This window comes from Coturnix japonica, chromosome 9 (assembly GCF_001577835.2).
Source record: "Coturnix japonica isolate 7356 chromosome 9, Coturnix japonica 2.1, whole genome shotgun sequence".
In the NCBI taxonomy this organism is placed as follows: domain Eukaryota; kingdom Metazoa; phylum Chordata; class Aves; order Galliformes; family Phasianidae; genus Coturnix; species Coturnix japonica.
The window spans coordinates 4,674,533-4,700,045 of NC_029524.1; the positions used below are offsets into that span (position 1 = coordinate 4,674,533).

The 25,513-nt window shown below is 37.9% G+C and overlaps 1 protein-coding gene across 6 annotated transcripts; it reads right to left on the bottom strand.

Annotated features, from left to right (window-relative positions):
- Window positions 1-89: 89 nt before the first annotated feature.
- Window positions 90-24,070, bottom strand: NMNAT3 (nicotinamide nucleotide adenylyltransferase 3). Of its 6 annotated transcripts, XM_015871296.2 has the most exons (7): window positions 23,847-24,069; window positions 21,655-21,701; window positions 18,163-18,198; window positions 16,300-16,434; window positions 7,202-7,385; window positions 3,871-3,980; window positions 90-871 (listed from the first exon to the last, which is right to left on the bottom strand). In XM_015871296.2, the coding sequence occupies exons 4-7, from the start codon at window positions 16,412-16,414 to the stop codon at window positions 453-455; spliced, it is 828 nt and encodes a 275-aa protein (XP_015726782.1). In that variant the 5' UTR covers window positions 16,415-16,434; window positions 18,163-18,198; window positions 21,655-21,701; window positions 23,847-24,069; the 3' UTR covers window positions 90-452. The 6 variants fall into 6 exon arrangements, with proteins under 6 accessions (XP_015726782.1, XP_015726784.1, XP_032302472.1 ...); XM_015871298.2 differs by lacking the exon at window positions 18,163-18,198 and having other exon boundaries at window positions 23,847-24,070; XM_032446581.1 differs by lacking the exons at window positions 21,655-21,701; window positions 23,847-24,069 and adding an exon at window positions 18,808-18,962.
- Between the last annotated feature and the right edge of the window lie 1,443 nt (window positions 24,071-25,513).

Sequence of the window (25,513 nt, forward strand, 5' to 3'; positions counted from 1 at the left end):
ATTTCAACCTCTCCAATCTGCCAAAAAAAACGCACTTGTAGCTTATATTAGACTCCTTAGAAAAAGAAATTACTTGGGGTCCTAAGAAATCAACATTTAAACGTATTTTTATTTTGAAGAACAGTAGAGAAGTTACTATGCATTTCAATTTGCTGCTTCACAACAAATATACATCTTCATCCTTTAACTCTCCATAGGATTAAGGAATTTCAAATCCAGAAAGTACTATGTTAAACCTTTAAATATTACTTGAAATTATTATTTATTGCTAAAACCTCACTTCTATTTTTATGGTATTCAATTGCGCTGAATTTATGATGCACAATATAGACATAAAAATTAATTAAAACACCACAAACTCAGGAAGTTTTGGGCTGATGTATTTTCCCCTTATCAAGAAGAAACATCTTTCATGAACTTCTCCTGAAGAAAAGGCCACATCTGTCCACAAACTATGGACATTTGTCATTTAGCAACCTTACTGCTGCTTTATACAATTTCTGAGGCTGAAGCAATTCGCCTTCGTTCTTCCGTTCACTTTCTTCAGTGTAAATATTATGGTAAGCAATGTAGTCTATGACAGAATCCGGTATGAGGTATTTTACACTTAATCCTCTGCACAAGGCATAGCGTATCTGTGTTGAACTGATTTCATTCTGAATCCATTCTTTCACTAGAAATATATTGTGCTGAAATTTAGTTAGAAGTTCTGATTCATTGATGTACTGGACAGGATCAGAGCCAGCAAGGCTTATACAGACCAAACCAAACTGTTCTACGATTTCTTGGATGTGCTCTTTCTTCCAGAGATTGGGTGTCTGAAACGTCTGTAGAAAATCAGCCCCACAGAGCAGCTTTACTTCTGGTAGAACTAGAAAGACAAAAAGAAATAAGAGATTTCTATACTTGCTCTGTTGTATCTTCTGATACAACATAATAATATGGAACACGATAATGGACATTATACTTAGAATTGTTTTGATATCAAATACTTATCTTTTAGTTCAGTTTTCCTTCAAAAGGCCACAGGAATCATTTAGCTTGGCTTTTATGTATCTGGTCACAATTAATTACCATACCTGCTTCATCATCACTCAAAGCTGCATTAAAGGGGAAAATGATTCCTCTACTCAACCAATCTAAAAAGGGCAAGGAACTAACAAACATGAGAATGATTTTAGGATAAAGATCAGGCAACAAGGGAGTGAAAATTCAAAATAACATCCATGCTTCCAATAGCTGATGAATGATAAGAAACTGCTAGGATTTATATAACAGTCGATTCAGCCCAGTGCAGAAATTCAAAACAAAAAGCCCTCTTTAAGCTAGAAACTAAATTAAGAGATTCTAAGCTTTACAAAAGGCACTTCCACATCTGTGCCAACAAGAACATGTCTTTGGCCCTTAAGGACACTTTGCTAAGTAATGATTTGCAGCTTCCACAGTCTGGGTGCAAAAACCAAATAGTTGCCCTTCATTTCTTTTTAGATAAGTACTGTAGCCTTAATTTCAGGATATGGCATGTCATAATCGGGGAAATTTTTGCTGTTTTTTTTGATCAGCACGGCTCAATCAAGAATGTTGGGGATGTAAACCAAAGTTGAATAAGTTCAAAGAATCCAGACCCTAGAATGAGCAAGGTCTAATGAAGGACAACTGCTGTTGGATTGCACCAGGGAAAATCATTTGCACAATGACAGCAAAGCTGGCCAACTAAGACTTGAGGAGCTGAGAAATCAATAATAAATGAAAAGAAAACAGTTAACCATCTCTTGTAAGTCTGTCCAAAGCAATTTGTAATTCAGCAGTTTCATTTGAATTGCTTAGCCATTGCTTACACTAGTTAGTAAGCTATTTTTGAAAAAAACCAAAACACTGAACACTCAAGTGATAATATGGACACCTAACACCTAATTCCTTCAGTACAGCTATCCACGTTTTATTCTCCTATAACAAACTTTTCAGAAGAGGGGAAGAAATCTGAACTCTCTGGGGACTTTACCAGAGAACTGTAGGCATTATAGACTATCACAGCAGAAGAATAACCAGAAGAATCTAGTTTTAGCTGTTTCTGATATTTAGAGCTCAGATACTGAAAAAAAAAAAGAAAAAAAAAGAAAAGAAATCCAAGTCTTCTCTGTTTCATCATTGTTCTGAATAGATAGCATCAGTAAGTTTAAAAAGCCATAACAGACATTCCATACATGTCCTTAATGAACCTTCTTATTTGCACTATATACTAAAATTACCTGATTTTTGTATGCAGGGGAAAAAAAAATCATGAGTCAGCACCATACAAGGCAATCATTAAGAATACATTTAGTAGGAAAATAGTATGTAATGGAATTTTGCACCATTAAATTCAACCTGGTCTTTGCAAAAGCTTCATTTATATAGGAGATCTTTCCTGCAAACTCTGGAGAAAAGCCTGATTCAGCAGATTTCCCTGATCCCTCAAGTGGTTTTGTAGAGAAGTTTTTGTGATGGAGGGAAACTGGGGGACAATTGCCTGCCATTAGGAAGTCTGTGCTAATCAACACATTTTTGAGAAAGAAACTATACCCCATTCTGGAGTTTTCAATAGCACTTGATCTTTCCCTTTGCTCCACCACTTTGCATGCCTCCAGAGGAAGCACAGAAAATCTGTTCCATTCCTCCTCAATGGTGTGTTGAATATAACTGAGCCCATATTGTGGCTCAGTCTGACAGGGTGCTGAAAGCCGAAAAGGAAAGAAGCAACAGGTTGCTGGACTTCTTCCTGTTCACAGTAACAGATTGTTCTCTGGAAATAGCTGTCAGGTAAAATACATATAGAAACAAATAAGAAAAACATCCAGGCACTGTGTTCTAGACAGGGAGATCTATTTCTTGCCAGTCCTTCTTTTCACCCAGCTTCTGTTTTTGACTTCAGAAAAAAGAAAAGAAAAAACCTATGCTGATGACTGATTGATTCTAACCCAAGAAACTTAACAGGAAAAAAAGACTAGTTTGAACAGAAAATGCTGCAAAACTTGAAAAGCTAAAGAAAATACCCAGATGAGAAATTTTACATGATGGGGAATCAAAATAGTCTTATCTACTTTTACACTAATTTTTCTTAGCGTGATGAGGAGAAAAATGTGACTTGCACTTTTTACCATTAATTCCACTGGGCAAGATTCAGCTGCTGCCTAAACACCACAGACTGCTTCTCATCCATCTCTAATGCTGCAGCGGCCCATACTTTGGAAACTTAAGTGTGACCACAAATAACAAATAGATTATTCATGTCCAAGTGTTACAGCACTAAAGGAGTAGTTTAATATATATCAGCCCATACTTTAAAGAAGTTAGGGAACCAGGTAAAATAGGAAAGCCAAAGCTGACTTTCCAGGATCTGTCATAAGTCTGATGCCAGTGAAGCTTTTCTATCTAGAAATGCAGTTAAGAAAACAAAGCAAATTTAAAAAAGCCTTGCATTAGGATCACTGGTATTGCAGCCAAATACTAAAGTAAATTGTGTAACAACTGCAATTATGAATAATTCCTATATTTATATTCTTTATTAATACGCTCTATACTGTAAAACAGGAGAGTCACAGCGTATATCTCTCACACAGCTCAAGTGATGCATTATAAAACCTAAAAGTAATACAAACCCCAAATAAATCTTATTGGGGGAGAGTTGTGGAAATCTCCTTATTAAGTGGTATTTACTACAAAGTAACTACACAATCAGACATGCTGGCATAACTTGTTCTTGGCAGGTAGCCCCAGCCACCCCAACCATCAAAACCTCCCAGCTGCCATGTCCAATTAATTCATTGTAGTTCCATAAAGTCACATTGTCTTTAATGCTAAACAACGTTGTGCTTACCTTTATGAACTAACCTGAGCTCTGTGAAGAAACTGAATTATCTGTAGATCTTTCTGTGAATTGCTTGTTTTTCATGCATTCCTTCCTGGACTGGAGCAGTCTGACTGACTCATTGTAATGGTGCCTGCAAGTAAAATAAAGGCTTTGTGTGAGATAATCCTCTCAGAGATGCACAAAGCGATTACCTGGCACTTTCAGATTCAAGAACAGTCTGCTTTTATACACTTTGGATTTGAATACAATGTGTTAAAAAAAAATAATAAATCACTATATTCTTTCTACTATGAGATTAGTAGAAATGTAGTTAAATTTTGCAGAATTCATGAGCAATCCGTGTAATGACATTCTGGTTTTCAATTTGTTTTTGAAGTTCTACCATTATGGAAATTTTTTATAGCAACATTGAATTTAAAACATTGTGTAGGTTTTTGCTTGAAAACACATTAAATCACACTTGAAATGGCACTTGTACCACTGCATTTAATTTATTAATTAAATACAACCCCTCAGATAGAACGTTTCTGTAACACTCTTGGAAAGTGTTCAGAAGGAAATACTGTTGTTCTCTCTCATCCTATTCTCCACCAAAAAACAAAAACAAAAACAAAAACAAACAAACAAACAAAAACATTTCCTGAGTTTCCAATTTATATTTTATATTAATCACAATTCAGAGAAACTCAAATTGCACAGTTCTCTCATAACATTTCTGCACACTTAGTATGCTTCTTAATTCACTGAATTCAGGCTCACGAGGACGTGTAAGGATCCTTTCATCAGTTGTTCCAGGTTTCACTTACTTTACTCTTTTGCTGCTCCAAACTCTTGGTGTCCCTCTGTGTACTAGTAATTACACCTCATAGTAATGGCCCCTTAGGTTCTTAGGACAAGCACCAGTTTCGTATCCATACATCTCCGCTATCTTCCTTCAAATCAGCATAGCTTTGCCTGTGTAAAACAGGCCCTGGATTGCCCTGTCATAAGCCATGCTTATGCAATGCTCACATTAATTGGCACAGCCAAGGACTCATGCCAGCATCACATGCCTGCCTAGTATTTACATATCCAAAGTGACTATGAGGTCTTATACAGCTCTATCACAGCAAAGACTGTGGGCATTAGGGTACAGCTTTGCCCTTAACTTGTCTGAATTCAGAATGTGTACAAAACTATAGATAATCTTTTGAATGCCTGGCCTAAGGAATTAGTTTAGTGATTTAAGTGTACGCTCTTCAAATCACAGAAATACTTGGAGCCACAGTAATAATAAAAAGAATTAGTTTAGTGATTTAAGTGTACACTCTTCAAATCACAGAAATACTTGGAGCCACAGTAATAATTTGCATGAATGCCAAGAATATGCAGCTAGCCAGGCTGCATAATTACCTGCAGTCATTTTCATTGCTCAGCCAATGCTAAGGGAACTGAATAGACAAGGGGTGTGGGACATATGGCAGGAGAAAGTAGGTAGCAGTAGCTTGGCCTGAGCCTTCCTACATTTCTATTTTTAATCCTGCCTTCTTGTAAACAGGCTGATGCTATGTATAGTCAAGCACAGTAACTTCATATCATGGACTGACATTCTTGGGCCTCAATTCAAAACCAAGATTTTTTGGCAAAGAACACACTGCAGGACTCACAGCACAAGCAATGCAAAGTCTTAGCTGCCAAAAGGTCTGTTCAGCAGGCGTTTCAAATGCTGAGGTGGGGAGAATTATGTTATTTGAAAGAGATATCAAAAAGGACAAGCCAATCTGTCAGTTTACCAAGCATTTTCTGAAGTCTGTATGAAGCTTTCAGTTTCTATGTAATTAAATCACATGCTCAACTCAGCAGAACTTGTGGGGCAAGACACAGTATGAATTAATTTGGAATTAAAAAATGTCTATCTTTATTGCAATTAAGTTTACATTACAAGAGGGATGACTGTAGTTCTTCAGATATTACAAATACTGCTTGCTTGCCTAGGAATATTCAGCCATGGCAGCTAATGAGAAAATACCTCTATCATGCTACCTCTTCTTGTTTTAAGAAACAAAAACCAGCCTTGGGATAGCCTCCAAAATTTTTATACCCACTTAAAATAACAGACAACTAATGACACTGCCACAAGTGGGATACAGCTCTGGGACTTAAAACTCTTGCGAGCCAAAAATATGTGTTAGTCTCTGCAAAATCCGAAGATTTTGATGGAATGTGACATATCTTCACACTCAGAAGTACTGTAGGAAAACACCATTCTTGATTACCTTTCAGGACACACAGTTCTGATGAAGTGTACAATTCAAAGCACTGGTAACAGAAGGCATTCTCAGAAAATATTCAAGTGTAACAGTAACAACATAAGACCCAATCACTTACCCCTGCCATTTCATTAAGGTACTGCTTCCCTAATGCTAAGCTTTTTCCCTGGAATAAATTCTGTTTTCACTGTTTCCAGTTAGAAAGCAAGCTAGAAAACGTGCAGAGAAATGAAAACTAATTAATACTTCTTACAACACACTTGCTTTCCTGAAGTCTTCTACTTTCACAGTACCTGCAGACTTTCATAGTACATGTGCTTCCAAAGACAATCAGCAAAGGAAGTTTATGCTTTTATACCTTGCCCCATATTGCATGTGTTACCAAGATAAAGCTTATGGGAAAAAAATACATATTTCAAGTCAGGTTTCAGACAAATTTCTTCATTTTTCCTTCTAGCACAATAACAGCAAACTCAGTCACTTTGAAGAGCCATTATGGACTTGGGTTTAATGTGACATTAGAGTTTATAAGGAATTTTTTAATCAAGTGTGAACAGATAAACCTGTAGGCATAATATTGCCAAGACAGCTAATCTAGAATTAGCTATCTTAATAGATCTGTTTGTAAACTCCTGTAATTTTGGATTAAGATCTCTCTATTACCTGGTTAGAGAGTTAAAAATTACAGGAATAACACAAGAGCCAAGCGCTTTGCATGCTGAACCCTTTTTAATGACTACAGTTTTGCAGGGCCCATTCTTGTCAAAGGCTTTCAACACGGTATCTAATGACTTAGAGAGCACAAGAGCTGTATTTGGGGGTATAGTGTTGGTGTGGGCAAAGCCTGTCTGCTTTGCTGTAGGAAATGAAAGACTCAAAAAGGGGAAATAATGATTAGGACATTCCTTATGAAGAAAAATGAGACGGATTTTTCCACTGTCACAAATATACTACTTTGCCTCCTAAGAGGTGATACCATAAACGGACATGTTCTGCTTTGCTTGGATGTTTTATGTGAGCACATTACATGCATTGATCTGACAGCCTGACTGATTTCTGGCAGTCAAGAAATTCATAAAGAAAGAAAAAACAGTTTAATTACCTTAACACTTTTATTGTCTCTGTCCATGACTCCTGCTCAGTCTCCCATGGATCAACTCGAATCCAGTCAGATGTCTCCAGTGCCAGTTTGGCCATTGCTATCCGATGCTTTGCTGAAACCAAGCCTTTCTTTCTGTAGTCATCACTGACAGGAGACATTATGCCTTCAATCACTTGGTATCTTCCTTTTGGAAGGAAAAAGAGCAGTCATATTGTCATTCATAAGCATTTTGAAAATTTAGAGCAGATGGAATATCAAGAGCTCACCTAGTGTAACCTCTTCCTAAAAGCATGGTTAACTTCAAAGTTACAGAAAGCCATGAACAACCTGATGTAAGTCATTTCTTATAAGAAAATAGCAATTTAAAATAGTTGAAAAACAACCTTCCTGTTCCTCTGAGCTGCTCACAAACACTACCAAAATATTAATCCTACTAGACAGAAAAAAAGGAGAGGCAAACACACAGTTTTCAAGCAAACAGAGATACTTATAATTTCTGTTGCAAACTGTCCAAATTGCTAGGTAAAATTAAACTCTGTATTTCAATAATTGTATCAGTACAGCTTTTAGACAGTCAGAATACTGGATGACTTAACTGACCAGTGCTTCATTCTTAAGTGCCTGCTGCTTGTTAGTAATCAAAATCACTGCCCCTCTTCAGAGCACTAAAGCAAGAATTACAGCATATTGAGATGTAATTAATACAAGTCATACAAATAAGATGATTCAAAAACAAAGGTGGGATAACAGGATTGAAGTTTACTTAGAAATCTAATGTCCAAACATCAGCTGAGATTACATTAAACAGCTCTTTTGTCTCACAGCGTGAACTAAATTTGAAAATATTCCTATATTTTTCCACTATTCTAATATAGAAGTTCATACCAGCTCTTTGTTACAATTTGTAACTCTGGATTTCTCTCAGGAAACAAAACTAGAAACATGGAATCTTAACAATCAGATAAAAAGTACTAATGAGAGTTGTATCCCTTCAACCATGAGAAGGGAAGAGGTGTTTCAAATAAACAGAAATGAAATGGAGGACTTCTACCCTAACACACACATTTTAAACAACTACCATACATATAATATTCAAGTTTTTTGTTTGTTTGTTTGTTTGTTTTTTAATTCTGTTGTTTCAGCAAAAAAACTTAGAATGTAGCAAGTTCCCTCTGGTGCAATGAAAATGACTGCCCTGGACTCATAGCTTTTGATGTTAGGACATGATAATTTAATATTTTTAAATTAAAAAATACAAATTTATTTTTCTAAAATAGGGATACAATTTTCAAAAGGAGGGAGCTGAAATTTAAAAACGAACATTAAATTCCAATAGGATTTACTAACCTGTCTCCTATGAAAATGACAGCCTAACCCATCCTCTGTTTTAAAAACACTTTCAGGATAGGTAAAATGGTCAAGAGAGTAAGGTAAGACTTCCCAGGAACATGCAAAGATGTGTATAGAAATAAATCAATCTGAAACAGGAAATATTTCCACTTGACATATGAATAACGATTATTCTCTGATATATTGCTAAGATGCAACACTATAATAAATTACATATTAGAGAGGAAAGCAATTACAGTACTTCCATTAGGGTCCTTATACGACTTCATCTTCTACATCTCAGTTCCTCACTAGCCAATTTCCACAGACACACATTGCTCCACTGTATTTCAAATATATATATTAAATGTAAAAATTAAAATTGTGTAGTCATGCTGGCTAATGAGTGCAACTCTACCATATCCTTGAGATTTGTGAACATTTCAGTCTGAAGTTTGGCCTACAACTGGATAAACTGGATGGGATGAGACCCTCTGATGCTCTATCAGCTTGTTCAACACTAGAAATGAAACCAACTGAATGAGGAAAAAAAGCAAGACTGCTAACACTTCAGGTACTGAAAATGAAGGACAGTAACAGTTAGAGGTGATTAAAAATGCACCTCTACACAAGCATAACATGAGAGAATCTAAAACCTAAAAAAACAACAACTGTACAGCCCAAAATTACTGGCTCTAGTGTGTTCTCTTCTGTAATTCAAGAGTTCATGTGTTCAGATGTGCTTGAATCTTGGCAGCACACAAAGAATAAATCATTAAGTTCTGCCACCTTCTTTCTTGCCCCATCAATCATTCCAGGCAGTTTCAAATTTGTCTTGACTCAGAATTACCTTCACATCGTACTTCCTAAATGCAATCAATTGTCATTTTGAAATTTGTTCTATTGCCTTTTCTGATGTTTAATTAAAATCTATTTTTAAAGCTACTCATTAATGAAAATACAGTTAGCTACAAATAACAGACTAGATGAGAAAAATTCTCTAGGGTTCAAGAACCTTAGTTCTTTGGGGTCTAGATGTCTCCATATAAGCATGTATACATGTTTCACTGGCAGTTTAAAGCAGGAACATTTGAAGACTTCAGATAATTATGCTGTATGCATTTGCCTTCTGAGCTTTAAAGGACTCTTGGTGTTTCTATTATTGGATTTAAGCAAACTTATTGTTTCCCATACACAGTTTTACTCTGTTAGAATTTTTATCTTTTAACAAGGTATTACATGGCTAGAGTTTCTCTTCTAAATGGATATGGGTAAACATTTTTTGAAGATAAAGTATGAAACTATGTCATTACCCATCTTCCTCTCAGCATCATACAAAAATCTATGACAGGCTTGGAAGCTCTGAAGCTTCATGGTGTTATCCTACTCAGTGAGCAGAAATGACCCTATCACTGTTCTCCCTTTCATCACCTCTGGAGCAGGCTGCAACAGGACAGTCTGAGCATTGTTTTTATCTCATTCCTCTCCCAAAATGCTACTAAAGGCAGCACTGTTTTAGCATTAACAGCTTCTGTAAACTTCACTCTCTGCTGCACACGTCCTGCGAAACTTAGCCTCTTACTTTTTCTACAACTAAGAATTAGACCAATCCATTTAGCCAGCCTCATTAGTTACATCAAATTAACTGCCCCAATTAAAGTCTACAGGATAAGACTTAAGATTTACAGGACACCAATATAAACAGGCAGTGCCAACATATAATAGTTACAAGGAATTGATGTTAGCTTTACGGTAAGATTTTATGCTTTCATATGACTGAAAGCAGCAGATGAATCATTTATTTTAATATCCCTGTTAAAACTGCAAAACTTTACAAATTTTGCTGATGTAGGCTTACATAAAATTATTATGGACTATTGCTAATCTCATCTCTAGGCTGCAATGAAACTCCTTATCAGTTTACACTCTATAACAGGAAAAGAACAGGTTTTCTGTTAGCATTTGTGGCATTGTTTAAACAACTCAAAGCCTGGAAATATGCACATTTTCACTTCCTGAATACATAGATGTTAAAGACCATACGGATCTCAGCCTATACAAAATTTTTAAGCTGAGAAATTTTCACTCATTACTTATCTAAGCATAAGCCAAAACAAACTCTCTGGGCTTGGCTTTTCTTCCCTTCCCTTCCCCAGACTGCCCCAGTTTCCTTAACAGCAACTCAGGACTGACAGCTGACTGATATGATCCACCAGTGTGAAGGGCAGGATTCAGCCTCAGTGGCTGAAAGAACGAATGCTCTTGATCACAGAGGTCACAGATCGATGTAGGCATGCCTGAAAAACACAGCAGCTGCACAGGGCAGAAAAGCTCAGAAAAACCACACATTCAGGTTCAACCAATTTTAAAAATGTGTCATCCAGCAGAATACACTGGGTCATTCTACCCAATTCTATTTTTGCCAGGTCATGTTGAGAAAGACAGTTTAGTGGCTTGTATGAACTTATCAGCATGATTATTTGTACTATAAATACCCTTGGACTGAGCTTAACCGCTCCCAGTTTTTACTATGAAGGGGGTTCTTCAAGTTCATTAAGAGATCAATGGTGGCTGATGCTCAAGAAGTAACATGAACGATTGCATGACGCAGGACTGCACATTTTTAGTCCAAAGTTCTGAAGGTTTGCCCAGAAAATTAGTGTTTTCTATGCTTTATTGGACCTATATTACGCACATATTTAAGAACAAAATGAGTCTGATAAGCAGTTTGAATTTTACCACAGTATTTACACAACATTAAATACATAAAGCAAATCACTGATTAAGTAAGGTCTGCTTTGTGACAAAAACGGCAGCTATTTCAAAATGCAGTATAGTGATATAAAACAATATCAGAAGTGAAGTGTTGAAAATAATTAGTCTCTCATTGAAGCCACCTAAAATGCAACAATAGCTTACAGTAAAGCTAAAATTTCTTTACTAAAAACCAGACATTTGCATTTCTAAATATGATTAATTGAATTATTTTATTTAATCCATTTTCTGTGAGTATGCATATATTAAAATCACATAATACCATTCTGTATCAAAGTAATAGTAATGGTTTTCCTTGAAATCACAAGAGATAGCAGTTATCCTCCCAGAGCTCTCAGACTATTAATGTTAGTGAAACACAATAAAAAAGCTTTCTAACTTTTCCAGTAAAATCAAAGTATTAGCTTTACTTATATATTAAAATTAGCTGGGGTGGGATGTCTAACATCTTTGTTCTGATGCCATGAAGCACAGAAAAATGAAAAGAAAGCACCAAATAACTAGATAAAGAAACCCCATATATGACTTTTTCATAACTGTTCACAGATAAAACATCGAAAGGATATAATCCTATGCTTACCTTCCCTTCACATGTATGTAGATATTGCCAAGCATGAAAAAAGAAAATAGTCAAGACTTTTTACTTTGTTCAGTAACCTTCTGTGAGGAGAATTCAACAAAAGAAAAATCAAAGGGGTAAGCAATTTAGCTGTCATTGCACTGAAAGTCAAAGTAAACAATAAATACATCAGAACAATAACAGACAGTCCTTTGTGATAGCTCTTCATAGAATGGATGGCTTTACCTTCACCACTTCAAAGTGCTTAAAGATGCATTCACTGAAATAGATGAGGTGTGCAAAGATTGTAGTGACAGATGCCACAGGAGTACCTAGACAAACATTTATCATATCCACCTGGTTGCATGAACAACAGGGCCTGAAGATGCACATTCACTGCTATAGTTGGACAGCTGCTCTCTGATACACTGAGACTTCAGTTACTCCTCTACTGGAGGAGAGTTCCTGGGGATGTACAATGATCAGCCTCAAACAAATGCTGTATCATCTCCACACATCACACCTCAAATAAACATTTCATTTCAAGACCTCAGAGTACTACTTAGAGTTCACTGGATTTGGACCCAAAGAAAAGCAGTGTCTAGACAGCTTCACAAATGACTGTTTCCTCCTGAAAGGAAGCAGAAAGCTAATACTGTGAATATTAATGCAGGATTGTAAGTCCTGCACATAGGATACCCCATCCTGAAATCGTTCATCCATGCTGCCTTTTGACATTTAGTATAGAAGAACGTCAAATGCAGAGCATAACCTGAATATCAGGGGATGCCCACCCCCTAGTTCACTGCATTTTAAACTAAGATGCCAAAACTTCTGCAACAGGACATTTATAAAAGCATTTCTTAAATTCAGAAAAAAAGATTAGGAGCTAAACTACACGCATCAACAAGGACCCAGAGTTTTACGTACTAAGAGTGTCTTCTTCAGAAATGTGGTGTATCTTTAAATGCATTCAGACTTATGCTTCAGCTGCTTTGATTTGCACCTCTGCATGGTGCAAAAATAGTGCATAGAAGGAACTGAAGCTAAACCACACGTACATCTCTCCATACAGCCTTCTAGGACAGAGCCTAGTACAGTTAAACAAATTCCTGCCACTCTGTTTAATGAGCAATTGCTATAAGCCTTGTAATGAAAACAAACAACAACAAAAAAAAAACCACAAAGAATTGTTTCCTTTAATTCAAGTGCAATGAATTCTAAATTCTATTAAATTCAGTTGCATGTGGAACAAATAATAACTGCAGATCTGATCCTATTCCAATCGTATCTGTGATGTTATACACACCACCCAAACAGTAGGATCAAACCCTTTTTTGTGCTGTTTTCAAGTTCTGGTTATCAGAATCATTGCAGGAAAACAGCAGGAATGCACAGACTTTATTTGACTTGCTGCTGTTACAATCTGACCTCATCCCCTTCTTATCAGTCCCTTTTATCAAGATGCAACCCTTGAACAGCAGAAGCTTGTGAACTCCCAAGACTGATGAGTAACTCCTCAGATTTCTCAACTGTGCTGCCCAGAACTGCATCTGACAACCAACGCCTCACATTTCTGTAAGTGTAACAATCTGAAAAATTAACACAGTGGAAGGGCAATACAGGAATGGAATAGAAAAGAGACTAGTGCTGATAGGATGGTATTTCAAAGGAAAAGTAAAGGTCCTCACCCATCTGATGGTCTAGGCTCACAGGAGAGACTCCAAAAGGGAGGGAATAAACTCTTCGAAAGGGCTGATAATAGCAGGACAAGGGGAAATGGATTTAAGTTGAAAGAGGGTAGACTTAGGTTGGATGTTAGGAGGAAGTTCTTTACTAGAAGAACTAGTCCTTTACCATACAGAGAGTAACTCATTTACCTTCACTTCTCCCTTGTACCTGTGTTGTCAGAGCCAGAAATGTCTTTCCCTTTGTTGGCCTGCATCCTTTTTGGTTTTATCTGGAAACTTGATGTGATGTGTGTTCTCCACTGTTAATAGTCAGCAAACAAGGTTCTAAAAACACCTTACACTGGTATTTTTTAGTACTTTGGACTTTATGGTCAAGTATGAGACATACCCTCAAAGAAAAAAGCATCCTACCTACCGTAGACTGAAAAGGTGTTTAGCACAGTCGGTGTAACTTTCAAGAAAATGGTGAAACAAAGGATTGAATCTCAGAAAGGTTTAGCTATGTGTGAGGATGTGTAAAGAACCAAACTGATATGACTAGAGACAAAATTCAGGTACAAAACAAAAGATAATCATTTACATGTAGACATGTCTGTTGTATTTAGAAGGTGGCATTACAAGATTTATTGACTGGTAATAGCAAAAAATGAATTACTTGACATGCAGTAATGAAATTGCAGATGCTGCTTAAAGTATCAAAAAGTCAATGAAGTATCCTACTTATTTTTTCATACATCCTTACTATAAGATTAGACAGCATTTGGAACTGAAATGACAGGCAAAATGCTGGCAGGCAGAATTACTGCAGATGTCAGTCAGGATGCATGCTGGGGTAGTCACGTCATTCAGAACAGGAAAACTCGATTGTGAACTTAACTGCAGCCAAAATATTGCATAGGTCGTCAATTCTGCTTGACTAGCAGCTGAGCAGAAGTACTGAAGAGGCACCAGCAGTAGGCAATGTTATCAAGGCTGGGGCATCACCTCCTCACAGTAGCTGATCTCACACTCAGCTAGCTATTTTTTCCAGGCATTCAGAAATAACTGAGAGACTGGATTATAACATATGAAGAAGAAAATCAACAGTTGGTCTCACCTTTCCTTTTGCCTCTTCACACACCTGGACACCTGAAGGAGTTATAAAATGAAAGCAGGAAAAGGAAATTCAAGCACATAAGCCTTTGTTTCTACTCCTTCAAAACAAGATCACCTTACTTTTCCAGGACAATAGAGCATCAGAGGCAGTTCTCAGAGCCAGATATGTCATTATGTCAGTATTTTCACCCTGTATGATGTTTACATAGCTGCTGCTTTTACTACAGAACTGTACCAGAGGGTTACCAGATTCCCTCCTGCATCCCACCTCTCTTCACATTTGAGGACCAAATTCGTTTTTATCATAGATTTGTTAGAGATAGAAGGGACCTTTGAATTTCATCTGGTCCAACTTTCCTGCAATTAGCGGGGAGACTATCAGGTTGCTCAGAACCTGGTCCAGTGTGGCCTTGAACACCTACAGGAATCTCAGGGCAACCTGTTCCCATGCCCTTATTGCCCTCATTGTAGAAAGCTTTTTCCTTATATCCAGTTTAATTCTCTCGTCTTTTAGTTTGAAACCGTTTATCCTTCTAGATCCTACTCTCTTCTAGAGAGCATTGGTTTCTCTTCAGACCTTAGAGATGCCACTCATTATTGCTCTCCATCCAGACATTGAACCATTACTCTGAACACAATCTCACAGCCCCTTCATCCACTGAACAAGCAAATTCATATCTTTAAATTAGAGTCAGAAGGGCTTTGTGTCAAAGCCCTTACTGAAGTCCAGAAAAATGGTATCAGTGGCTCTTCCTTTGTCCACTGATGAAGTTGTGCCATCCCAGAAGGCTGCTCCATTGGTCAGGCAGGACATACCTCTAGTTGTCATGCATCACCTTCCTGTCTTCCACGTGCCTTAGTACAGCTTCCAAGAGGACCTGCTTCTGGATTTTCCTTGATTTGCAGTGAGGCCAACAGGACAACAGTTCCCAAGCCATCCTTTCTACCACCCTTCTCAGGTTCCTATTGCACCACCTTTCTAGGAAGGTCTCTGTCAGGTTCCAATGAGCTATGATTCCCTTCAAATCAATTCCATATGCATATGCTTTAGCAGCGAGAAGGAAGATAAGTGTGAACAATAAAGACATTACCAAGCATGGAGCACAACGCTCCTCCATAGCTTTTCTTATTCTTGCTTACATTCATGGTGTTACCCACTTCTCTCCTTTGTTGCTGAAACTTTCTAGTCATCTGAAATCTATCTTATCTCATTGCTAAAGATGTTTTTTTTTGCCAGAGGAGATAAGTTGTTTCTCTTAGAGAGGATGGATAATGAATAATTAACATTTCATTGTATCTCCAGTTTCACCCAGTTGTCAAAACTTCCAACTGTAACATCATATAAGGATTAAATGAAAGAATGTTTATTTCCAGTTTCAAAACTATTAAAGTCTTCCACAAAACTCAGTCTATCCCATGATATGATTCTAAAACTGATGATAAAGTTTACAGTTCAGTTGCATGAACAATGTTACTCTTCTAAATTTAGTGCTACAATTTCTATATTGAATGTGCCACAAGTGTTTCACATTGAATAACCAATAATGAAATTAAAATTAAGCCATCTGTAGAGTTACAGCTTATCTATACTAGAAGTATCTTCCTGTCCACAGCAAAACACCGTGTACTCCTAACAGCCCATTACTGACCTGTTTGATGCAGGTGATCTCTAGCCAGCTCAAATAAACGCATATGCATATTTGTGATGGGGTTAAAGGAGCCGCAAGCTAGAAGAATGAGAGGTATCCTGCTCTTCACTGACATGAAGATACTGAAACTCCACCCTAAAGAAAAAACAGCATAAAGTGAAAGACAAACGTGACTAAGCGCAGTCTTCACATCATTCTTCAAAACAAAAGGAGCACACTTTTCAGAGCCACACATTCTGGACACACTGGTAAAGTATCAAATGATCGGTTTGCTGTATCATCACAACACACAAAGAAATTGCTCAAAAATGCAGGTTTTTTGACAATAATTTAAAAATTCTTCTGTATATACAGAAATAGCTACAAACTATTTTGAGAAATTCATGTACTATTATTATCAAGAACTGTCAGGTTTTGACTTTATTTTTAACCTGTTTTTGTCAGGAAGCAGCTCCTCATACTGACCTTCTGTCAGCCTCCTATTAATAACTTTAAAACCTGTGGGCCTGTCAAAATCAAATTCCTAATTTTTAAAATAAGTTGGGACCTGTGCAGCATATGGCAAAAACCCACATGCAGCACCCAAACCTGGTTTCCTCAGAGGTGGGCAGGCAGCCAGTCTGCACATACTTTATTAGCAGTTGCCTGTACAGTTTCTTCATTGGATGGCAGACTAGTGACAGCTCAGTGATAGGGAACAGAAGCTATAGCTGTTACACAGGGAACACTAAAATCTATAGAGAATGGGTGGGAAGAAATCCTTGAACTGTAAAATAATCTTTATACATTTTAGCCAACTTCAGTCATCTCAATACAAAAGCAGTTTTAGTCACTCTGCTTAGCACTACTTTTTTGCTTAATTATTTTTACAACTGGTCTACAGTTTATGGGACATGATTCCAACAGTTACGTCCTACATACGTATCTGCAAGTGTGATTTTTAGGTGTGTTTTCATTTCCGTACACTTGAACTTCACATACACACCCAACAGCACTAATCCAAGTCCTTGTATTCCCTTGATTCTTCCCCTCCTTTTTTAGTCTTAGCATTTAAAAACAATGGTTAAAACAAAGCCACACTGAAACTCCACAGTTACAAATTCGATCATTTTGATTTATAGAATTTATTTCAGGACTTAACTCTGAAGACTAGAACTGTACTATTTGCAGCATTCAAGGCACAGAGCAACAGTTTTTGAGATTTTCACTTCTGAAATGTTAGCACTTAGAATTATTTTTTTTTTTTCATATAGAAAATTACTTGAAGCATGTGCTCAGATTTCATTACCTAGTACTGAATACACATTAAGACTCCCCCATCCGCTTTTTATTTATTTGTCACATATCCCCTACCATCCTAAAGATATACCACAGGCAAGATCACCTTGTGGCTGGAGAGACATTAGAAGGTTACAGCAATGTTATGGTCTACAACTGTAGTGGCTGTAGGAAGCACACAGTGCAGCTCTGTGTTCCTCTTCCTTGGTTTACTAACCCTGCCCAGACACTAACAAATTCATACACAAAGGCTGTGCGCAATCTTTACAGGCTTCTTATTCAGAAGGAACCTGAAACCAAACTCAAAAGTGCTCTTTGCTTGGTGCCAGCAATTCAGTACATCTACCATCGTTTTACTAGGAATGACTTGTTTCTTTAACCTGTTTCAAGGAAGAAAGATACCCGACTGACTGAATAACAATCTGTTACTAAAACGTTTCAGCATTCTTCCCTGTTCTGCTGACATGCAGTTTATGCTTCCTTTGCACTGCTTTCCTTGGCCATGTTGAAAGTTTTAAACTGAAAGATTTTTTGATTGTTGTTCACTTTAAAAGCAGCTTTTTATTCTATGCACTTTTTTCTCACCTGAAAAAGATGCCTTCGATTGTTGGATTGAAGCTCCTATATATATAAAAAGGAAAAGATCAAACAGGAGATAAGCTAAGAGGCATTCCAAAATATATTTATATGGAAATGAAAATATGAATAATAATCAAAACAGCAACGCTGTTATTCCCAGTACCCCTATGCAGTGTATCCTAACTTACTCAGCAGGTACAGTACAGCTTTTAAGATTTCAAAGAAGCCTTTCAGGTTCAGCTGCTCTTCCCTGGGTTGCCTATTCAAAACAGGTAAATCTGGGCTTAGAAGACTATCAGGTATGGATCATCTCAAGCTGGAAAGAGTGAAAAGCTGCATTCCCAAGAAAGCATTCTAGGTACCTCTCTTCTTTTAGACTGAGAAAAAAGGATGACTGGAAAGGAATTCCAGCTGGAGTGAACACTCCTCTATTTTGAAGATAATATTTTAATGCAGCTCCTAAGCATAGCTGAAATGTGAAATACGTTTGCGAAAGTACACAGATAATTCAACTGTTCTACTTTTGTGGTAATTCTGATGAAGTAAACACTAATTAGTTCAAGTATGTATCTTGTCCTCTAACAGAGAAGAAGAAATATGAAAAACATATAATATCTGTAAATTGGGAAGGAAGGAAAGGACAGACTGTACCATCTCAAATTGGGTTGCAACCAAGAAAGCAAGTCTCTTAGGGATTTTGGTAACTAAACTTTAGGAGCTCTTCTATGTCGTGATGCTGTTAATCAGCAGAAAAAGCAATTGTTCAACACTTGCAGAAATCAGGTCTTCATTTCTGCTCTTCCACTTCTGTAACTGTGAGAAAAGAAACAGAATTCAACTGTTCCAGAGGCTGTTCCAGGCTTCATGTGTACCAAAATTAAAGTGACCTTATTTGTAGATTCCTACTTTGTGTTTCACCCTAATATTAATTATTAGGTCTGTGATAAATTATTGCTTCTATGAGCAAGTTAAATGCTCCATAATAATTATAAAAATAATCTCAGCAACCCCCTGAGAATGACTAACTGTATAAAGGAATCTTTTTTGTACTTATAATTGTTCTTGCATCAAAACGTTCTACCTAGCCAGAAATTGAGGTGAATACAGGAAAAGAAAACAATCACCACCAGCCACCACAAACCTCAACTACACAACAAACTCAGAAAAAAACAGGTAGTGTTTATTTTGAACAAACTCCAGTACCCTACTTTAAATGAATGCCCCTTTTGCATTACAAGGAACAAGGCACTGTTATGCACATGCAATTTTCTTTGAATTTGAAAATTCAAATTTCTTTGAATTTTCTGTCTGATCCAGGTGAACTGTGCACTTTCCTAGTACATTTAAACATTGATTAAGCACAGGCTCCAGAAGAGGAATCCTAACAAGTCTTCCAAGAAAAATGCTTTGTTTCACATCAGTTTCTTTCCAGCATTCTATTATTGAGTTTACAAAGCAGCAGTGTTACTAAATCAAGTTTATTATTAAAAAGAAACTTAGGATCTCCCTCTTGATAATAGTAATCATTTCTTATTTTTGTAATATTTATTTATAAATGCTTGGATTTTAAGAGTTAAGCCTCCCACAATCGTAATTTGCTGTAGCTGCCAAAGTCCCATATTCCAAAAGCAGAAATAGCAAATTGTGCGGTAACTTTCTGTACTGACTGGACATTCACCACTCGGCAAAGCAGTTTCAAGTCTTCAGTTCTTTGAGAAAAGGGGCAGACAACCACATATATTTTACATTTGTAATCTTCCACCATAACAGCTCTTGTGCTTTTGAACTGTCTTCATGTGATCAGAGTGACTTGCTGCCACTTTGCTTAAAACCAGCAAGGTTTTAGCAGTCTTCTTTGCTACTCAAGATCTTGCTGTGTTAGTGCCATCTCTGTGTGTGCACCTCAAAACGTCAAACCAAGTCAAAGCACCTGAAATCCCATTAGAAAAACAAAACAAAGCAAACAAACAAACAAAACCACGAAAAACCCATCCACAAACCTGTATTTCAGAACTGGAAGCATTTATAAGGCATTAGTGAAAAATGTGTTAAAGAATCAGATACAAGACTGAGCTGTACGAGCATTACTGATAAAACATTTTTATAACTGTCAGTGCTAGTTCTGCAGCAGGACCTCACATTCAGCTTTCAAGAATTGTGAAACATTTAATAGAATGCTTGGGAACAGGTCATTTAAAATCACATTTATCAAGCAGAACTAGTATGCTAATCTGTTTGTTTGAGACTAATATATATTCTTTAAGATCAGTTCTGGATTTAAGGAACAACTATGTTTGATTTTTTGCACAAAATGAGTGAATTTTATAAATACATCTCCTGCCAGTTTGGCTTCCCTCCTGCCATGACAGACGCTGCCTTTTGTCGTACTTCTGAAACATTACACAGCTTTTGTCATCTTTGATATCTTCAAAACTCAAAAATAATAGAAACAAGCACAGCTCTGAACAGACAGCGTGAAGGTTTTGCTTTTAATGACAAATGGGATGACTCCAAGAATAGGGCTCAAAGAAGACAATTACCAGGTTTGCATTTCCTGCAGCAGCTGTCTGGCACCTGGTGAACTCTTCTGATTCAGAGCTGCACATGCTCCGCCCTGAGATAGTCCCAGTAACCTTTGCCAAACAGATGCCTTCTTACTACACGGTAGCTGCTATGGTACTGCCTGCACCATAGAAAACAATATGGCACACCATGCAGCTGTGCATAGACGCGCAGATAGCTTCAAACGAGGAAGCCTCACTTAAGCAATGCAATAGATTATATGATGGAAAAAACGGTTATAATTCTCATTAAAAAATCCTACAAGTTCTTTTCCTATTGCTTATATTCCTAAAATACATCAATAACACATGACGTTACAGATGACCACAGTTAAATTCTGCTGAAAATCATTAATTAGAGCCATATCTGATTAATTATCAGAAGCACAATGGAGTGCTGAGCAGTGCAGTCTGATTCATGAGCTGTTAAATTAGTAAACTGGAGGAGAAGACACTGATATGTGCACGTTGTGAGGCGAGCTCACCCTTGAGGTAAGATTTCTATAAAGAGCAGAAAGAAACTGAATTTCAGCAGAGGATGAAAGTGTTATCTCCTCCTGTGAGGGCAAATCTAGACTAATTTATATAAAATTTTGATTTTAACAAGTTCAAAGCTGCTCATATCCTTTCTTTCATGGGGTCACATCGTTATTTCATATAAATTTATGTAGGTGCACTGAGCCCATCTGAGTTACACTAGGTGACGCTAAGGATGTTATGGTTGTAAGACATTCTCAAAGTCTGAGAAAAAAGTACATTTTTACCAGGTAACTAAAATCACAGCAGACCATATGACACAAATAACTCTTAAAATATGATCAGGTACCTGAGATTTTTCTCATGCTATTACTAATGGGAACCATTGCTATAACAGAAGTTAGTACAGTCTCTATGTTCCCAGGATGTACTTCCTGTGTAAGCAGTCCTCCATACATACCTGTATATCCAACCTTTCCACTTCAGTAATGAAGATAACATAAATATCTGGGTAAGAGAAAAAATGAAAAATGTATAATATAGGGTGATATTTTATTTGCTTATCAAAAAGTTACTCACCCCAGCCAAGAAGAATTTTACAAGATGGCTATAAATATTATTCACAGCTTAATATGACACTCAAATCCTCTAAAATGGCTTTTTCAGGGCCACGTGATGGATCACATAATTGTTAAATTCCAGTGACTCGGGTGTACTTCATTTCTTGACTTTCACTGAAGAACCATTAACAAAGTACATGGTAGGATACATGATTTTTTATCATATTCAGCATTATGCAAAAGATGAAGTTTTCCATTTCAATCTCCACATTAGAGTTGCAGTTAAAAACTGCAAGTCTCGTCGCCTTTTCTAAATCGGCTTCAAAGAAACCTCCAAACCAAACCAACTCCAAGCTTGTTGCAGGATTCACCACAGCAACAGCGTATGCAATTGACAAAAATCATCTTTTCTTCTCCCTTCACGTATCTGTGAAAAGGATCCAAAACACACCAAATGCTGTCCCTAGTGGTGTATGGAGTTATTGTGCTTAAACAGAAGATAAGCTTAATATTGGGATAGTTACCATTTTTCCTTCTGCTTTGTGGGAGCAGTAACTTCCCCAGCAAATTGCAGTGACCAAAAAGCTATCAAATTTTTTAAGCCATCAGAAGGAATGCATACACTTCTTACACTAACACATGAATTTGTCTAGTGACACCAAGGACTGCATGGCAATTAAGTTGTTTAAGTAAATGATTCCTATCCACAGGATTTCACATTCCTCGTTGTCTTTATATGTTTATTAGTTGATTAATTTAGAGTTTCTACTTGCTTCACCTTTTACAGTCAAAGAATTCAAACCAAACAGACAAACGTGTGTGACTTATTATCACTCAAAATGCTTTGCTTGCTCCTGAGAATATTCCATCTGTACAGAGATTTCTATCTAACCAAAGAAAAAAAAGTGGCACTCTGGAATTGACGCCCACTGTGCTGGACAGACCTCTGGTCAGACACATTATGGCATTTCTTAGGGGTTTTGAGATCTGCATAAGCCTCATGGCTTGTTTCTTAGTTTCTTTCTTAGTACTAAGAAAAATGCAGAATGCTTGGTGGATAGAGAGGCTTCTACAGCATTTTTCAGTGATGCATTACAGGGAACCAATACAGGAAAAACTCAGGCAGTGAAATCACTCTGGAGATCTGGCAGCCTCAGGGCCACAGGGTGGGCAGCTTCCCCCAGCTGCTCCAATCTGCCCTGCCAAATGCTGCAGTTGTTGCTCAAGCGTTTTATAAAATAAGACCTTAGAAATCATCACTGCAGTGACATGTGATTTATCTCATTAAAGTACCTGAAAAGGCAGAACCTCAAATAGTTCCAATTTGCCTTTGACAGGACTGTCACCTTGTGCCCTCGGTGCCCCTTGGACACCTCCGGGCTTCCCCGAAGTCCTTCACAAGTATTTCTAGACCATCTGAGTGCTCATTAGCTTACCAAACCTAAGCTAAATTCTGCAATTTGCATTTCTGAGGTTAAAGGCACGAAGTTAGTTTACTGCTAGAACTGTGCGATGTGACCAGTCCTAAACTGCAGCTACTAACGATCAGGAATGAACTGACTGCACACTGTATTGCCACAGAGCTTAAGGAAAACACACACAGCCATGCCATGGCCCGATGCCTGCTGACGTCTTTGAATAATGCAACTCCAGGGATCATTTATAAATCCAAACACCAGCTGCTGCGTGAGAGGGGAGACAGCCTCGGAGACTGAAGGAGAGGAGACAGGAGAACGGCTACAGAGGGAAAGCTAGGGATTAAAACGTCTGCTTTAACTCACCGACAGCGTTTGGGGAAAAACAAACAAAAGGCAAAGCTCATTTATCAGCATTAATTATCGTTCTAAATATCCATATATAAAATACATGGATGTGTAATGTTCCTGTATTCTTCAGGGACAGCGCCGTACTGTCAGTGCCCGAGCCGATCAGCTGCACGCTCACACATGCAACACACATCCCCTGCTGCGCCGGGGGCCGCTCCGGCTCTAACACGGAGCAGCTGCTGCTCAGTCCCATCGCTGCCCGCCGCTCCCGTTGCCCCCAGCCCCGGCTGCCCCCGGTCGCACAGTACCCGCAGCTCGGTCCTTACCGCACTGCCGGCCGCTGCAGCCCACGCGGTCCCTGCGGCGCCGTGTCCTGCGGTTGGCAGCCCGCCGCCGTTCCTGCTTGTAAGGGAGAGCAGAGCTCTGCGGGCCGCTGCTGGCACCAACGGGGTGACCAAGTCGGGTTACAACCGAAATGTCTGTGCGTTCTTATGGCGTTGCTGTTAAAGGGAGCTTATAAACAGGAGGGAGATCGACTTTTTACACCGTCTTATAGTGATAGAACAAGGCAGGATGCTTTTCACAGAGTCACAGAATCACAGAATTATCAAGGTTGGAAAAGACCTAGAAGATCATCTAGTCCAACCATTACCAATACTTCCTGGCTAAATCATATTCCTCAGCACCACATCCAAGCGTTTCTTGAACACTCCTGTGGTCGGTGACTCCACCACCTCCCTGGGCAGTGCATTCCAATGCCTGACTACTCTTTCCGAAAAGTAATACTTTTAAACCGAAATAGGGAAGACTTAGGCTAGATGTTAGGAGGAGATGGTTTCCCTCATGGTGTGGCACTGTCACAGGCTGCCCAGAGAGGTTGTGGCTGCCACATCCTCAGACATGCTCAAGGTCAGGTTGGATGGGGTCTGATCAGGTGGATGGAAACCCTCCCCAGAGCAAGCAGTTGTAAAGAGGTTGTCTTTAGTGTCTGTTTCAACACAAGCCATTGTGTGATTCTAGGAATGCAGAGATCTGCAGTGGTACAAAGGTCTTCAAGTGTATTGGGGATGGAAATGCTAAAATCTCAGTCATATTAAAATCTCAAGCATCTCAAGATGCCAGAATGTCTCTAGTTGTGTAATCTACCCCAAAATCTCTAATTACCACGATGTTAATAGGGAGCACAAACACTCCTCTTACTTGACATATAGTAAAAATAAATTTAAAAAGATTATGGGATTGTGGAATGAATTTAAAACTTTGCTATCTGGAACACACACACAAAAGGCAGCACTTCACTGCTGCACTGGGAACAGAAACTGTCCTTCATGTCTTTGTCTGGCCTTGCCTAATGCTGCCTCAGGGATGGCTTCAGCATTTGGAACTTTGACTTGTGACTGGAAGCAGAGTATGTATCTACGCACTTTGGAAGCTTGAATTCATAAATTAGATTCCCCAGGAAAGGCACAAGCTTAAAAATGTAGTTAAGTATAGAAAGTGTTCTGTCTGTTGCTTTAAAGCATTTATAAATTCTAATGTTTCCAGGCCTTTCTTTCTAAGGCTAAATCTACAACATTACAGAAACATTAATTCTCCCAACTTCCTTTGAGGGAGAAAAAAGCCAGTTAAAAACTTCATAAAGCTGACATCCCAAAGCAAAATTGATCATTTATTTCTGCTGAGCAAGCTTACTGAACATATAAAGCTTATTCAAAACAAGAATAGCTAGAATTAAAACCTCCTCTTTGTATATTTTAAATTACTGCTATATATCTGGGGAATAAATAAGGTTTCCTATAAGGGGAAACGTTGTGCTTCATTTACAAGAAAAGGAAAAAAGAGAATCAATCTTAAGATTAAATCTTGTACATCAAGATTGAAAACTGAGGGCAAGGACTCAAGTTAACACAGTTAGTGCAGCAGCACTGATGGCAGTGGTAACTCTGCTTGCTGAGGAGCTTCACCATTTTTGATGCAAGCTGTCATAGTTGTT

What these genes read in the sequence shown, in the direction of transcription:
- NMNAT3 (XM_015871299.2), bottom strand. Translation starts at nt 16,414, where the DNA reads ATGTCAGTGAAGAGCAGGATACCTCTCATTCTTCTAGCTTGCGGCTCC. An exon ending in AGATCACCTGCATCAAACAG is followed by an intron (nt 7,386 to 16,299) that starts GTCAGTAATGGG and finishes TCCTTCCAAAAG; the next exon opens with GAAGATACCAAGTGATTGAA. An exon ending in GAGACAATAAAAGTGTTAAG is followed by an intron (nt 3,981 to 7,201) that starts GTAATTAAACTG and finishes TTTTACTTGCAG; the next exon opens with GCACCATTACAATGAGTCAG.